The following is a 16,804-nucleotide window of genomic DNA, read 5'->3' as shown; positions in this document are numbered from 1 at the left end:
CATAAGTGTATGTTTACCTTATATCTCAGCTCTTACAACATTTTCTTTGTGCAGTTGGTTCTATTTTAGCAGGAGTGCTGGTGGCAGGATGTAGATCAGCACAATTTTTCCTCCAGTCGTCAACCAGAGATTTATAAATAATTAAAGCAGCTGGTAAATAAGTATTAATTTCTCTGTTCCTAATGACACAAATGTTTCTCATGACAAAACAAAACTAATCTGGCTCATTTGTTAAAACCTGTTAAATAGATAGGTATTTGTTTAAACAGTAAAGAAATCTGTGGCCTGTCAGTTAAAAGGTCAGTGCGTGACTGCTGTGTCAGAAGAACCTGTGGTGGGCTCTTGAAAGTGCTGAGGTGTTTAATTAAGAATGAAGAGATGAACAGATTGTAAAATTGCATATCTGTCGAGTACAAACTGAATTCTTTAGCTGTTTCAGCTTTTTGCCCCAACATCATTGAAACATACTTGGGTTGCCTTTTTGGGACATATAAATGAACTGGAGACTATTTGTTATGAATATTTGAAAGTAGATTGTTCTAAAATTGATGGTTGATAATTAACTCATAGATTTCAGGCAGCTTCAGGGAATTCTTTTGTTTCCTGGGCTTGTCTGTTTTATTTAAGGTTTCAGCTTGTGCATTTTGATAATGAAAAATCCATGAATTAAATCAAGTAACAATGCTGCTCTGCTATTAAGAGTTGCTTTATATTTGTAATACCATCAAATCCCCCGTTGTATTGATCGTGATGAGTCAGGTTATGTTGTTGCAGGGGATTTCTGGAGAATGGCAGAGGGGTGCACAAGGTCTCTGAAAGGAATTATAAAACGTTTGAGAGATGTGCTCAAAGATTACATCGTATTACATTGTATTTACACCACAAAATCAGGCCATTTGGTCTAACAGGTCCATATTGGTGTTTATGCTCCATATGAGCTTCCTTCTACCATTTTTTATCTAACCCCATCAACATATCCTTCTATTCTTTCTCCCTTGTGTGTTTATTTAGCTTTCCCTTAAATGCAACCATGCTATTCACCTCAACTATTTCATGTGGTAGTGAGTGCCACATTCTAACCACTCTCTGGTTAAGAAGTTTCTCCTGAATTCTCTTGGATTTATTAGTGTCTCTCTTATATTTATGGCCCCCAGTTTTGGACTCAACCACAAGTGGAAGCATCCGCTACGTCTATCCTATCAATCCCTTTTATAATCTTAAATACCTCTCAGTCACCCCTCATTCTTCTCTTTTATAGAGAAAAGAGTCCCAATTTGTTCAATCTTTCCTGATGGGGATAACCTCCGGTCTTGTATCATCCTAGTAAATCTTTTTTACACCTTCTCCAGTGCCTCTATATCCTTTTTATGATATGGAGACCAGAACTACTCACAATACACCAAGTGTGGTCTAACCAAGGTTCTATATAAGTTCAGCATAACTTCCCTGCTTTTCAATTCTGTGCCTTTAGAAATGAACCCCAGTGTTTTGTTTGCTTTTTTATGGCCTTATTAACTTGTGTCGCTACTTTTAGTGATTTGTGTATCGTTTATGTAAATGGTGAACAACAGTGGTCCCAGCATCAATCCTTGTGGAACACCACTTCTCACCTTTTGCCAGTCAGATAGTGAAGTAAGCTTTTGGTTCCTGAAATGTAAATAAACATAGGCTGATTTTTCCTTAGGTCACAATGATGGTGTAATGTTGGTGGAGTGGGATTTCTGCCCCTGATCCTAGCTGATTTCATGGGGTCAGATTAATTAGAATACATTTGCTGGGTTCCTGGCTCTGTTTCTGGCATGGTTGGGTCATTTGCCTTGGTTGGTGGGAAGCAAATGTCTGCTCGGAGTGTAGCTCCCTCCCCTTCGTCTCTCCTCTGCTGCGCATAGCAACCCTGAATGTGATGAATGCATGGCCTCTGGAGTGCCCAACGTTGCTAAGATGCAAGTGATGGGTGGAGAAACACCAAGTGACATATTCCTGACATTTATGTCAAATTACAATACACCCATCTATATTTGGATGGACCTTTTTCACATTGACATCACGTCTGGCAGGAAATCACAGACGTGCAGTTGGATGATAAAGGAAAAGGAAGTTCAGCCCTTTAATGTTTTCCTTATGTATTGAAAGTAGATAAATAAAGGAATAAATTTGTTGACCTCAATATTATAGTTCCCTAAATTTGTGTATGTAGTTGCATAAATAAAACACACCTTGAATATTGTTAGATAACCTTTCTTGTTTTCGGGAAGTTAATCAATTGTGGGGGACATTCAGACTCAGCTCACTGAAATTCAAGCCCACGTACACCAAAAATAAGACCTAGAACCCCCATACACTAAAATTGGCTGACCGTGCTTCCTGGTCTGGCCTACTCACTTGAAGCTGCTGTCTCCATGGTCATCTCCACCACTTACACGCTGAAACTTCTGTTTCTCCTTCTGTTGATTGCAGCATTTTGAGCTGCTCATGCCTGTCGGGTTGGTAAAAGGCTGCTCCTCATTTGGTGGACAAAGCTGCTCTCTTGTTTTGGCTCAATCCAACCATGAAAGAGCAGCATTTTCCAATCCTCCAGGCCTGAAAAATCTTTCAACCAACAGAATAAACTCTCATGCACAAAATAAGCTTCCCAGCGCAGGGAGGCTGGATATTGGGAGCTTGCGGCTCTGGCCCATGGGCTGTGCATGGACATCCTGCTTTCGCCCAGCATGGACGAGGGATTGAGACCATGACCTTTCTAGTCATTGACTCTACCACACTGGACAGTTCTCGTACTGATTTAAATGCGCTGTGGGCTTACTGATGTCGCAATTTTTAATGTTGCTGCTTGGGTTATTGTCCAACTTTCCAGTACTCTTTGTGTGGCACAGTGGGATGTTAATTATTTTGTGCAATAGATCCGATTTTCCATAATGTTGTGCATTGATAAATGGATGGACAGATTGCATGCAGAGGATGCATTTAATTCTACTTACATGTTTAAGTCTTTTGTGCTTTCCTAAAGCTGTATTTCTTCTCTTGTCAGGATTCCTTCTGAAGTTAGACTGCAGCTGATTACTTTAAGAACTGCTTCTGATTGGGGTGGGAGGGATGAAGAGATTTTTGTTTAGCCTTCTGTACTTTTTCTCAGCACCCATGAGTGAAACAAGCCAGATGCCTGTCACTTGGAAGTACTGACCAGCCCTGAAGTTCCTCAGCATGTCACCTATCTGAGCGCTTTATAATATCAGGATGGGAAGGGGGGAATTGATACAAATGCTATGTGGAGTGGCACAGACAGTATGCTGTTGTCAGGGGAATAAAATACTTGGATTCAACGTTCTGTTTGGTTCAGTATAGAATATTCTTTTGAGCTGTTCCGAACGTACTCTTTGTGCCATATATGGAGGCGGAAATGATTCAAAAAACAAATTACATTAAATATTCCTAACCATGTTTATAGATGTAGATAAGTATGAGGTAGTACATTTTTGTAGGAAGAATAAAGAAGCCATATGCTTCTTGGAAAATAAGTGTGTAAATGGGGTAGAGGAACAGAGGGATCTGGGGGTACAGATGCACAATTCACTAAAAGTAGTGATGCAGATTTATTAGCCCATATAAAAGCATTTCTAGAGGGATAGAATTGAAAAGCAGAGAAGTTATGTTAAACTCGATTAGACCACACTTGGAGTACTGTGAGCAGTCCTGATCTCCATCTCCATTTATAAAAAGGATATAGAGGCACTGGAGAAGGTGCAAAAACGCTTTACTAGAATGGTACCAGAACTGAGAGATTATATCTATCAGGGAAGATTGAACAGGCTGGAGTCTTTTCTCTCGGAAAGAGAAGACTGAGGGGTGACCTGATAGAGTCTTTAAGATTATAAAGGGTTTGATATGGTAGACGTAGAGAAGATGTTTCCACTTGCGGGCGAGACCAGAACTAGGGACCATAAATATAAGACAATCACTAATAAATCCAATCGGGAATTCAGGAGAAACTTCTTTACTCAGTGTTATTAGAATGTGGAACCTGCTACCACTGGAAGTAGTTGAGGCAACTAGCATAGATGCATTTAAGGGGAAGCTAGATAAATACATGAGGGAGAAAGGAACAGAAGGATATGTTGATGGGGTTAGATGAAGTAGGATGAGAGGAGGCTCCTGTGGAGCATAAATACCGACATGCACCTGTTGGGCCGAATAGTCTGTTTTTGAGCTGTAAATACTTTCTAATGTTTGGTTATTGTTAGCTCTAAAACAGGGCTAATCTATGCTATGATGACAAACTATTTGTGATTATTATGTGTGATCAGTAAAGAAAAAGCTTGCATTCATATAGCACCTTTCACAACCTCAGGACACCCTAAAGCGTTTCAAAGTCAAAGAATTACTTTCTTGAATATGGATACTGTTGCAGTCAGCCAATTTGCATGTAGCAAGATCCCACAAACAGCAATGAGAGAAGTGACCAGTTAGACTGTTTTAGTTAAGGGATAAGTGTTGGGCAGTACAACAAGAGAGCCGCCCCCCCTGCTCTTCTTCCAATAGTGCCGTGGGATCTTTTTTGTTCACCTGAGAGGGCAGAGAGGACAATCAGTTCAATGTTTCATCCAAAAGACAAAACAGTGCAGTACTTCCTCAGTATTGCACTGGAGTTGCTTTAGAATACCATGGAGGTTTTGTACACTGTGTTGCATGAAATGTTAGTCCAGCATGATCCAATTTGACGGATCTGTGGCTTCTGGTCCACAAAGGTGAACTACTTGGCGCCGATGGAAATAAAAAATTGGGAGAGATGTAGAACGGGCTGCTGTTTTGCTATCACTCATTTTACACTATCGCACCTAGTTAAAATTTGCCTCCATAAATGGAAAATGGTGGGCAACACATCCACGTTATTTGATCTATGTGACAGGTGGGCTGGTAGCGTGCATCTGTCAAATCAGCCACTTGGGTTAGCAGAATTTTATAGTGTACTTGCGTGACTGGTACAGTGGGGGGGGGGGGGGGGAAACTGTGTATCCAGTCTCCTACAGGAGCTTAACATTCTCTCCCTACTCTCACCTCACCGCCCCCACCCGGCCCCCCCCCCCCCCCGCAAGCCCCTTGCTCACCTTTCTAGTAAATGGAAACTACAGAGGCCTGAAGAAGTTGTGGTGATTTGCAAACCCTCCTACGGATAGCTTCCTTATTGGAAATGTACCATGCATGGAAACCTAAAGGAAGGAAGCTGGGTAGAACGGAGCTATTATATCCTGCAAATTTATGTGAGAATTTTCAAAGCCTCTGGTATTGAAATGTGGTTCATGCGTTTTTCCCTTCAGAAATAGTAATGCCGCCTGGTCCTGATTAAAGTAGCTGGATTTTTGTTTGATTGTTTACCCATTAGTTCCTCAGGTTTATCAGCCTGTATCCTTCCAGGCTTTTGTGAGTGGGTTGAGAGAGGAAATGCAGGGCATCGTTGAAAATGTTTGTTTATAAAGATAACAATTTTCCTGGGCACCAAAACTTCTAAGTTAGATATCATTCCAGTTTGTTGAACAACACAGATGAAAAATGAAACAATGCTGGAATGGATAACGAAGAGGATTAACTCTGCTCCTGTTACTTAAACATTATACGCTGGTATCCATCGGAATTTTGGCATTTATTGGTCCTTTGCGGCAAATGGCTTGATGTTATTTATTAAAGTAATTTACTACAAGAGCTATATCCAGCAAATAATGAATTATGGTAAGTGAACATTCTCTGTGTGAAGGCCTCATCATTTGTTGGAATGCATCTTCCTGAAAGAAACGGACACATTTATGAACTAACTTAATCAATAAATAGGCGTACATTGGTAGTAGCGTGGGGAAGGGCGGTTGTTTAGGGGCGCAGGCAACTATTTTGTTGAAGTAGAATGATTTTTAATATGTCCGATTGCTAGAGCTTACTGCACTTTTACACTCCTGAATACCAGAGTTATAAATTAAATTTTGTGAGTATTCATTTCTAATATTTGTTGTAAGGCTGATAAAGATACAAAATTTTGAAATTCTGATATAGGTTACAATAGTATTAGATCTTTTAAAACCTTCCATTAGACTGTGAAAATTATAGGTCCATTGACATTTTGGAGTGACCTACATCACACAGCTATTACTGTCTTTTGAACAATGCTGCGTGCCAGTTGAAATAGATGGAATCTTGGCATGTCGGACATTATCAGGATTTTAAAGAAAATCTTGTATTTCTGATAAATGAAACACTTCTTTGTAGTCTAAAGATAGGACTGGCTTCCCGATCAGAAGTTTGGCCTGTTGACAAGCTCTCTTGCACTTCGAGCATGAATCACGACCATGAATCACGACCCAAAACCCCCTCAGATGGCCCAGAAAGAAATTTAGCATTTATCGAGAAGCCTGGTCTCTGCTATCCACCTAACTGATCTTTTATGATATAGTGCTTTCAAGGTGGCAAATACTAGCAGAAAAAGAATGTATGTAGGAAATAAATAAACCTTTCAGTCTTCAGTATTTCAGGAATTTCCTTTATTAGCATTAGATGTGTGTCAGTCTTATTCGTGTCTAAGCATGGAAGTCTGAGTTATGCGAAGTGGAAATTGCTTATTTATGATGGATTTTTGGAGGCACATTTATAGTACAAATGGCTTTTGTATGGTTCAGCTTTCTGGGGAACATAAGCATGGGGATTTAACTGCTGAATTCAGTGTGAAATATAAGTTACAAGGCATTAACAAGAATTGATTGCTTTCCTAGATTTTAAAGGAACCAGAATTTGTAGAGACATATGCAGTTTGCTAGCGCAGTAATTTATCTAGGCTCACCTGATGACCGAGTTTATCCCGATAGGGACAGACCAGGAAGAGTTGCATTCCTCAGTCTATGCTGAATTCGTTGACCTCAGTCAGATAGCAGCAAGACTGCTACGATTGGTCTCCGTGCCCTGGTTAGGGAGGGGAAATATAGAATTATACAGCACAGAGGGAGGACATTCAGCCATCGTACTTGTGCCGGCTCTTTGAACGAGTTATCAAATTAGTCCCACTCCCCTGATCTTTCTGGTACAGTTCTGGTGACTGCATTACAGGAAAGATGTGATTGCACTAGAGAGGGTACAGAGGAGATTTACAAGAATGTGGAGATTTTTGGCTATGAGTAAAGATTGAAGATGCTGGGTCTGTTTTCTTTGGAACAGAGGAGGCTAAGGGGAGACCTGATTGAGGTGTATAAAATTATGAGGGGAGTGGATAGGAAGGACACAAAAAATCTGCAAAAGGACACAGACAGGCTAAGTGAGTGGGCAAAAATTTGGCAGATGGAATATAATGTTGGAAAGTGTGAGGTCATGCACTTTGACAGAAAAAATCAGAGCAAGTTATTATTTAAATGGAGAAAGATTGCAAAGTGCTGCAGTCCAGCAGGACCTGGGGGTGCTTGTACATGAAACACAAAAGGATAGTATGCAGGTACAGCAAATGATCAGAAAAGCCAATGGAATCTTGGCCTTTATTGCAAAGGGGATGGAGTATAAAAGCAGGGAAGTCTTGCTACAGCTATACAGGGTATTGATGAGGCCACACCTGGAATACTGCGTGCAGTTTTGGTTTCTATATTTATGAAAGGATATACTTGCTTTGGAGGCAGTTCAGAGAAGGTTCACTAGGTTGATTCCGGAGATGAGGGGTTGACTTATGAGGAAAGGTTGAGTAAGTTGGGCCTATACTCATTGGAATTCAGAAGAATGAGAGGTGATCTTATCGAAACATATAAGATTATGAGGGGGCTTGACAAGGTGGATGCAGAGAGGATGTTTCCACTGATGGGGGAGACTAGAACTAGAGGGCATGATCTTAGAATAAGGGGCCGCCCATTTAAAACTGAGATGAGGAAAAATTTCTTCTCTCAGAGGGTTGTAAATCTGTGGAATTCACTGCCTCAGAGAGCTGTGGAAGCTGGGACATTAAATAAATTTAAGACAGAAATAGACAGTTTCTTAAACGATAAGGGGATAAGGGGTTACGGGGAGCGGGCAGGGAAGTGGAACTGAGTCTATGATCGGATCAGCCATGAAATTATTAAATGGCGGAGCATGCTCGAAGGGCTGTATGGCCTACTCCTGCTCCTATTTCTTATGTTCTTATGTTTTTATGTTCTCCATAGCCCTGCAAACTTTACCTTTTCAAATATATATCCACTTCGCTTTTGTATGTTACTATTGAATCTGCTTCCACCACCCTGTCAGACAGTGCATTCCAGATCATCATAACTTGCTGCCAAAAAAAAAATTCTCCTCATCTCCCCTCTGATTCTGTTGTCATTTATCTTAAATATGTGTCCTTTGGTTTTCTCTCTCTCTCTCTCTCTCTCTCTCTCGCTCTCTCTCTCAGGCAGTCCCTCGGAGTCGAGGATGACTTGCTTCCACACGAATATGGGGCCCAATTTTCCCCAAACCCTATTTTTGACGCACTTACCCTAAATGCGGCGACTTTGTGTGCTGGAAACGGCGCCGAAAAAAAGTGGCCCCATCCTGCCCGCTCTGCCGAGTCTCCGGTGTCCCAGTGTGGTGTACATGGTGCAGTGGGGGAGGAGCAACAGCCCAGCACAGAAAACTCTGCCGGCAACTGCGCGCATGCTCCTCGCCCTCCCAGTGTGTCCTGCGGGCTGTGAGCAGGACCCGATGCTCCTATCCCCGGCTGAAGGGACGCCCCGATGTTTGCCGCACTCTATCCCCGGCTGAAGGGACGCCCCGATGTTTGCTGCACCCTATCCCTGGCCGAAGGGATGCCCGAATGTTCGCCGCACTCTATCCCTGGCCGAAGGGATGCCCCGATGTTTGCTGCACCCTATCCCTGGCCGAAGGGATGCCCGAATGTTCGCCGCACTCTATCCCAGGCCGAAGGGACGCCCCGATGTTTGCTGCACCCTATCCCTGGCTGAAGGGACGCCCCGATGTTTGCTGCACCCTATCCCTGGCTGAAGGGACGCCCCGATGTTTGCTGCACCCTATCCCTGGCCGAAGGGACGCCCCAATGTTTGCTGCACCCTATCCTTGGCCGAAGAGATGCCCCGATGTTTGCTGCACCCTAACCCTGGCCGAAGGGATGCTCCGATGTTTGCTGCACCCTATCCCTGGCCGAAGGGATGCCCGAATGTTCGCCGCACTCTATCCCTGGCAGAAGGGATGCCCCGATGTTTGCTGCACCCTATCCCTGGCCAAAGGGATGCCCGAATGTTCGCCGCACTCTATCCCAGGCCGAAGGGATGCCCTGATGTTTGCTGCACTCTATCCCAGGCCAAAGGGATGCCCGAATGTTTGCTGCACCCTATCTCTGGCCGAAGGGGCACCCCAATGTTTGCCTGGTGAGTGGGGAATATCCTGCAGTATTTATTCAGGGTCGCTCAGAGTGGTCAGAAACTGAATGTATCCTAAACAAAGTATAAAAGTTGGGAATTTGGGTAAAAGTCGGGAATTTGGTAAGTGGGAATTCGGTGCAGAGGGGAAGGAGGTTCTATTTTTTGGTTTCAATACTTGTGGTTCTTGTTACATATTTAAATATTTCATATAATCTACCTATAACTTAAACTACATCAAGTAATGAGTTAAAAAACTATAAGCTAAATTGATTAAATGTTGAAAGTATGTTTCCCCTGGCTGAGATTATCCACTTTGGACCCAAGAAAGATAGATCAGAATAAATGGTGTGAAGCTCGGAACTGTGGTGCTTTAAATGTACTAACCTGCGCCGAATTCTTAACTGCCCGCAATAATTTTCAGAGCTGGCCACATACGCTGACCTAAGTCGATTTGGAGTAAGTTTTAGCTGGCCAAAGTGGCATAAATGGCCAAAACTGGCGTAAGTGGTTGGAAACGCCCCCTTTTGAACAAAGAAACTCAACTAAAAAAAATCATACCTAACTGAGTTACTCTGGAGCAAGTTTATTGTGGAAAATACTGTTTTTTAACATGCCAGAAAAACCAACTTACTCCAAAAAAATTAGAGCAAGTCATGGCCAAAATTGAGCCCATGAGTTCTCAGGTGACTGATGAGTCCAATGCGGGACCTACAGTCTCTGTCACATGTGGAGCAGACGGTGGTTGAAATGACGGGTGGTGGGGTGCTAGGGTTGTCGTGCACTCCTTCTGCTGTTTGCGCTTGGCTTCCACGTGCTCCCGGTGAAGAGACTTGGTGTTTGGCGACTTCCCAGATGCTGCTGCTCCATTTTGAGCGGTCTTGGGCCAGGGATTCCTAGGTGTCGGTGGGGTTGTTGCACTTTTTCAAGGAGGCTTTGAGAATGTTCTTGAAGTGTTTCTTCTGCCCACCTGTGGCTCACGTGCCGTGTCGGAGCTCTGAGTAGAGTACTTGTTTTGGGAGTCTAGTATCAGGCATGTGAACAATGTGGCCCATCCATTGAAGTTGATCGAGCGTGGTCAATGCTTTGATGCTGGGGATGTTGGCCTGAGCGAGAACACTGACGTTGGTGCGCCTATCCTGCCAATGGATTTGCAGGATCTTGTGGAGGTAGCGTTGGTGCTATTGTGACATGTATTCATGGTCAGCTTCCGTCCGGGTTACACGTCATGAGCCAGGTGGCGAGGCCGTACTCTTTGTCTCCCAGTAGCCAGCTCTGTCCTTCTGGCTGCTGCTGCTGAAACATGGCAGATATAACGCTGTCGCGTAGGAGGAATGCATCATGGATGCTCCCAGGGTATCTTGCATCGACTGACATGATATGATGCATGTCGTCACACATGAGCTGTACATTAATGAAGTGGAAGCCTTTTCTGTTCCTGTACATCTCGGAATCTTTCAAAGGTGCTTGCAAGGCGATGTGGGTATAATCAATGCAGCCCTGTACCTTTGGGAAGCCAGCAATCCTGGAGAAGCCCACAGCCCTGTCATGAAATTGCTTGGGTGGTCATGGGGAACTTTATGAAGTCATTAATACAAGCTGTCACCTGGCGAATGCAGACATGTGTTGCATGTTGAGAGATAGCGCACACATCCTCAGTTGTAGCTTGAAATGAGCCGGAGGCATAGAATGAAAGTTCAGCTGTAACCTTCACTTCAACTGACAAAGCAGTCCTCCTGATGCTTCTCGGTTGCAGGTCTGCTTTGACCAACTCACAGATCTCAGTTACAACTTCTTTGCGGAAACGCAGCCTTCTGACACAGTCCGCATCACTCAGGTGGAGGTACGAACGCCTGTCTCGATATACCGAGGTGGATAAGGCCTCCTGCCCAGCACCCTATGGGCTCTGATGTTCCTGATGAGATGAAGTTGAATCAATTGTCTCCTACGTAGCACCATGATGCAGAAGGCTCACACAAGGTATGGCATTGTTATTATTGCCCCCATACTCAAATTTAACCTTTGAAAGAAGCACAAAACGGCAGGAAAACAGGCAGGCAGGACAAGTTTGCAGTTCTCACTCTTCCCAAGGTCTGTATGGATGGACCACATTCAAGGTCGTGACTTCTCTCTCTCCCCCTTCCCCCTCCTTTAACTAATTGCAGTCTTGTGACTTCTCCTCCCCCCACCCCCCCTCCACCATTCATTGCAGTCTTCAGTGCAGTAGGCTTCCGATCGGCAGCTCACTCCCCGGGCTCGAAGCCTTCACATTGGCACCTTGCTCTCTCTCTCCCTCTCCTCTCCTCTCACTCCGCCCCCCCCCCCCCCCACGGCTTGTTTTCTAGCCGAGCCCCAAGCCCCTGTGTCCGGGCGCGGGGCCGATTCTGCCGGCCAAAGCTACAACCCTCCAGCCCTGCTTCAAGACGTTCGGTGGTGGCGTGTGAATGAGTAAAAAAATGAGAACTTCTGAAATCCAACAAATTTACATATACTACGTTGACAGGTTCAAAAAAAAAGTTGCATTTTATTATTGATTTTGACAGTGTTCTTGACTCCCTCCAAAATCTTCGATTTAAAAACAATGGCATCTTTCAGCGCCGATTTATCAATGTGCGCTGGTTTTCTTAAGTGCCCAGAAGGTTTTTCAGGAGTGGCCAGATACGCTGACCTAGGAGGAAGAAATGTTGGCCAAACTGCGAAAAATGTAAAAAAACCGGTGCGGATGTGAGGGAAGCCCCCTATGACGTAAAAAAAAAGTGGCCTAGAAAAATCATAACTAAGTCAGTTATGCGGGTGCAGATTGCAGGGAGAGACTTGGAAAAAAATAAATACGCCAAAAGGACAGTGCAAATGATCGGGGAAAATTAAGCCCTATATCTTAATTTTATACTGTTGGTTCCAGTCACAAGTTACTGCGACCAGTACACATAGAAATATTCAGCACACTTCATAATATGTGTGTGTGGGTTGGGAAGATTCTTATGTAGCAGCCAAATAAAATATTATTTAACATATCACAACACAGGAATGCTGACTTAAATTGACATTATAATGTCTCAGGCAGGCTTGGTACTGGAGCAATCAGGAATGGATTATTTCAAGAAGAAAAGATCACTCAGCAATACTATCCTGCTGTCTGATGCTGTGGAACTTTTCACTGTGGATTTCACATTTTATTTTAGAACGTGTTTAATGTAACATTTTCATTGCCGGATGCATAATGCATCTGCAACTATACCAGTCCATGTACTTCTGTGTTTGTGCCGGTCAAAGTTGTAATGTCCTTACACACTACTGTAAATCAACACGAGGCACATACTGCAGACAAGGTCACTCTGTGACCTGAACCTTTATTCACAGGACCAAGAAGTGATGACCCTGCGTGGGACCTCCCTTTATATACCTGGATGACCAGGTGAGGAGTGTGTCCCACAAGTTCACCCCCTGTGGTCAAGGTGTGCATTTCTTCGGTATATACAGTATGCAGTGTTGTTATGAAGGTTACATTTACATGAAGGTTACATACATGACAAAAGTGGCTTTTACTTTATGGTCTTGACACTGTCCCTTTAAAAATAGATAATACTTTAACAGCTGCACAGTTAGGTGCAACAGACACTTTATATGACATTTTTTTGCCAGGTTTGTCACTGCACAATTAAGTGCTTCTGATGCTATTGTACATTGTTTCAAAAGCTTTAGAAATTGGTGACCTTATTTTGCAGCGTTATCGTGGATTGTCATTAGTCTCTTGTTCATGGAGAGGTTACTGCAGATGGTGATAACAAACAGGGGAGAAAATTGCACAAACTTATTAAAAAGAAATGGGGTGAAGATGGGAAAAGACTGTTTGGCAGTTCAGCCCAACAAAGCTAATTTCTTAAAGTTTACAATGATTTGCGTGATAATCTATGAAAATAAAATTTTGCTTGCTTCTTTATGCTCAGATAGCTTGAAATAAACCAAAATGCTGGCAGATTTGCTCTGTGATTTATGAAAGCTGAACTGCTGTGTTGTACAATGAATAATTAATAGCATGCAGCCATAGTGCTGCTATGGAACTGGCAACTTGGTGAGTACCATCTTCGTCGATGAATTAGCATTTTCTGCGATTGACCAACAGATGCCCAATAACTTCTGATAGCAGAGATACATTTTAACATTTTTATTTGGAATTCTAAAAAACTCAGTGTCTATTGTCTCTGTATAAGTTAAATGCTGCTTATACTACAGTAACAGACTGTTCAGGTCACAATTATTTTCAGAGCTTTTCTTCTCATGGCATAGCTTTGATAATTGTGGATCAATTATTTCTGAGTTGCAATTTACTTAAAATGAAGAGGAAGTGAAACTTCCTGAGATTTAAAAGGAGGTAGAGTTTTCCATTGCCCTATGCCTGGGGAAACAGCATTCCACAGGTGCCGGGCAGAGGGAAAATGGGCGTAATGTCTGATTTCCACCCCTGTTGTGCCCCAGGATTTCTTGGGGCTTCACTGCAGGATTTAACAGCCTGTAGCAGGTGCAGGCCCAGTGTCGCCATTTTATTGAGGCATTCCCAGCTGCCCACCACCTCTCCTGGTTCTGCCCATTGAGAGCCCAAACGCAAGAGTGCCAGTCAAGGCCTGTGCAGAGGCCAATTGGAGAGTTTGAGAGGGACAGACATGACAGGAGATGAATAGTTAAGTTCCAAGCACTTTTATTCCCTCTGCCCCATCCCAGGGTAATTTGACGCACTCTGCTCTCCATCAGCAGTCAAAAGAAGGCCCTGATTTCAGAGGTTTGGAGCCCAATAGGGATGCAACTGTGTTTAAATATCTTGCCTGGTTTTTAGGTGAGAGGTTCAGCCAAGGGACAGGCCTGTGACTGGCGCTTCCTTGACCATGTCAAACCTGGGCAGTTGTCACTTCTCACACAAAGTGTGCTCCACCTTATGGGTTCCCAGAAAGGAAAGTCTACCATAAAATTTCACGCAGCCACGGACACATTTATAAACTAATTTCTTGCAACAATCTGAAGAGAAGGTGACAGTTTGTGAAGTGAATCCTGGCTGTCCTTTCCCATGGTGCTTACTGCTCTTGGCATTCTCAAGGAATCTGTTACAAAGGTGTTATGTAACTATGTGCAATCTGCCAGTTTCCTAAGATTTAGATATCAAGGAGTAGTAGTTCGAAGCAATTGCAAGTCAAAAGCTGTAGGTATAAATGCAATAACTCTGTTATTAATAGCATGATCTTGCCCAATATCATCATTGTGCTGTGATGTCCTGACTCATTTTAAATTTCTTTCCTTTATCTTATTGGCCATATTGATGACATTCTAATTCTACTTCTTTGCATTATCTGCATTCTAATGTTACCAGTGTGACTGTTAACAAAACATTCCACAGCTTCCTCATTGCCAAAGTGTTTTGAATAACGACCAGAATGCATATTTAATCATTACGCTTTCTCAATCACACTACCTTGTGTTATAGATATTCATTGCATTACAGGTCACTGCACAAAACCAACTGAAATTGCTTTCCCACATATTGTTTTGAACTCCCAGCTGGTTGAAGGCTTAAAAGGTGTTTAACACACAAAAGCAATCTACATCACTCGGAAATCTTCCTCATATCCTGACCGGTATTTTATGAATCACATTTCATTTTTTCTGGAAGTTTCCTGGCCTCTGGATGGAAGAAAATGAAGTCTACATTAACAGTTTTATTTTATGTTTTTTTTTCCTTTTTTACAGATGAGATCTCCCCAGGAAATGTTTGGGACTCCAAAAATCGGGGTGTGAATGGAACCCAGAAAGGGCAGATTGTGTGGCGGATTGAGCCTGGGCCCTATTTTCTGGAGGGTAAGGACAAATCATTTCACAGTTTGTGACACTAAAACAAATTGGTGAAGGGCAACAACAATAATTTGCATCTATATAGCACCTTTAATGTTGTAAAATGTCTCAAAGCACTTCACAGGAGCATTATCAAACAAAATTTGATACAGGGCCACTTAAGGAGATATTAGGACAGGTGACTGAAAGATTGGTCAAAGAGGTAGGTTTTAAGCAGCAGCTTAAAGGAGGAGAAAGAGGTAAAGATGCAGAACAGGCTAAGTAGCTTTTCATACTTTTGTGGTCTTATGCCAACGGTGAAATTTCATATAGAGGTTGCTTACCCCAGCACTAAATTTCTCATTCGAGTAAACAGATGACCTTTCTTTGTCTCTGATAGATACCATTAACATACTCATTTTTTAGTTTCTTGATGGCGCTGCTTTCCTGCCAGTTTACTACCAAAAGTGACTAAGTCACTGTTTGTTTGGATTTAGCTGCAATGTCCAATTGACTGGAGGTTAGGCTCAATCTAATGCTTTTAACCTCCACATATAGGGCCCAAATTTCCCCAACCCCTTTTTCCGGCGCACTCACCCGAGATGCGCCGACTTTGTGCGCTCAAAACGGCGCCAAAAAACGTATTCACGATTCTGGCCACTCTGCTGTTTGTCCTGGGTCCTGGCGTGGCGTATATAGTGGAGTGGGGGGCGGAGCTACAGCCCTGCGCTGAAAACAGTGCCGGCAGCTGTCCGCATGAGCAGTGGAGTCTACGCGCATGCGCAGTAGCTCCTTGCCCTCCCAGTGCGTCCTGCAGGCTGTGAGCGGGACCCGATGCTCACCACCCCTATCCCTGGCCGAAGGGATGACCCGATGTTTGCTGCCCCTATTCCTGGCCGAGCGGTCTCCCGCACCGGCCCGCGAGCTATTGAACAGATGGAAACCTGCTGTGCTACCTTGTTTCTGGCAAAAATATGTGGAAGTTATTTCTATTTTACACATCTTTTGGGAGTATCTCGGCATACAGACTTTGGAGCCAATTACTTAGAGAATGGAAACATCGCTCGGCTTAATTTGTTATAGGGAGATCCCTGTACAGGTAAAAAAATGATTGTGAAGGAGACCTGTAAAAATGTGCAAAGTAATGAGTGACATGAAAAAAGCCCTGTACATGTAAGTAGCTGCTTGTGTTGTTTAAACTACTGTGATTGTGTGTTTGCAGAGTTCCTTTATTTTCTTTTAATCTTTCCTTAAAACTTTATAAGTCTTGGTGCTTTAGGTGCAGGTCTTCTCCGCTTCCTTCTATTTTTTATTTGTTATTGAATGCTTTTTGTGCTTTGTTTAGTGCTTTGAAAGTCTTGTGCTTTAGAATGTACTAACCTGCGCTGATTTCTTAACTCTCCGCAAGGGTTTTCTGTGCGGCCACAAGTGGCCACATACGTTGGCCTAAGTTAGTTTGGAGCAACTATTAGCTGTCTAAACTGGCTTAAATGGCCAAAACAGCTGGTAATGCCCCGTTTTGAAAAAAAAAAACGAAACTAAAAAAAATACCAACTAACTCACTTACACTGGCGCAAATTAAATATGCAGAATGGGGATTTTTAAGATACTCCAGAAAAATCAAGTTGCTCCAAAAAAAATGG

The 16,804-nt window shown here is 43.1% G+C and overlaps 1 protein-coding gene across 3 annotated transcripts in view; it reads left to right on the top strand.

The window, feature by feature from the left end:
- Positions 1 to 16,804, top strand: part of hecw2a (HECT, C2 and WW domain containing E3 ubiquitin protein ligase 2a) — a 599,390-nt gene that overhangs the window by 226,993 nt on the left and 355,593 nt on the right. For all 3 annotated transcript variants that reach the window (XM_070875901.1, XM_070875903.1, XM_070875902.1), the window contains one exon: positions 15,081 to 15,188. In XM_070875901.1, the coding sequence (XP_070732002.1) occupies positions 15,081 to 15,188 (108 nt within the window). The remainder of the gene's footprint in view (positions 1 to 15,080; positions 15,189 to 16,804) is intronic.

This window comes from Pristiophorus japonicus, chromosome 3 (genome assembly GCF_044704955.1).
Source record: "Pristiophorus japonicus isolate sPriJap1 chromosome 3, sPriJap1.hap1, whole genome shotgun sequence".
Taxonomy (NCBI): Eukaryota; Metazoa; Chordata; class Chondrichthyes; family Pristiophoridae; genus Pristiophorus; species Pristiophorus japonicus.
The sequence above is the reverse complement of the archived record's forward strand: the minus strand, read 5'-3'. Positions and strand labels throughout refer to the sequence as shown.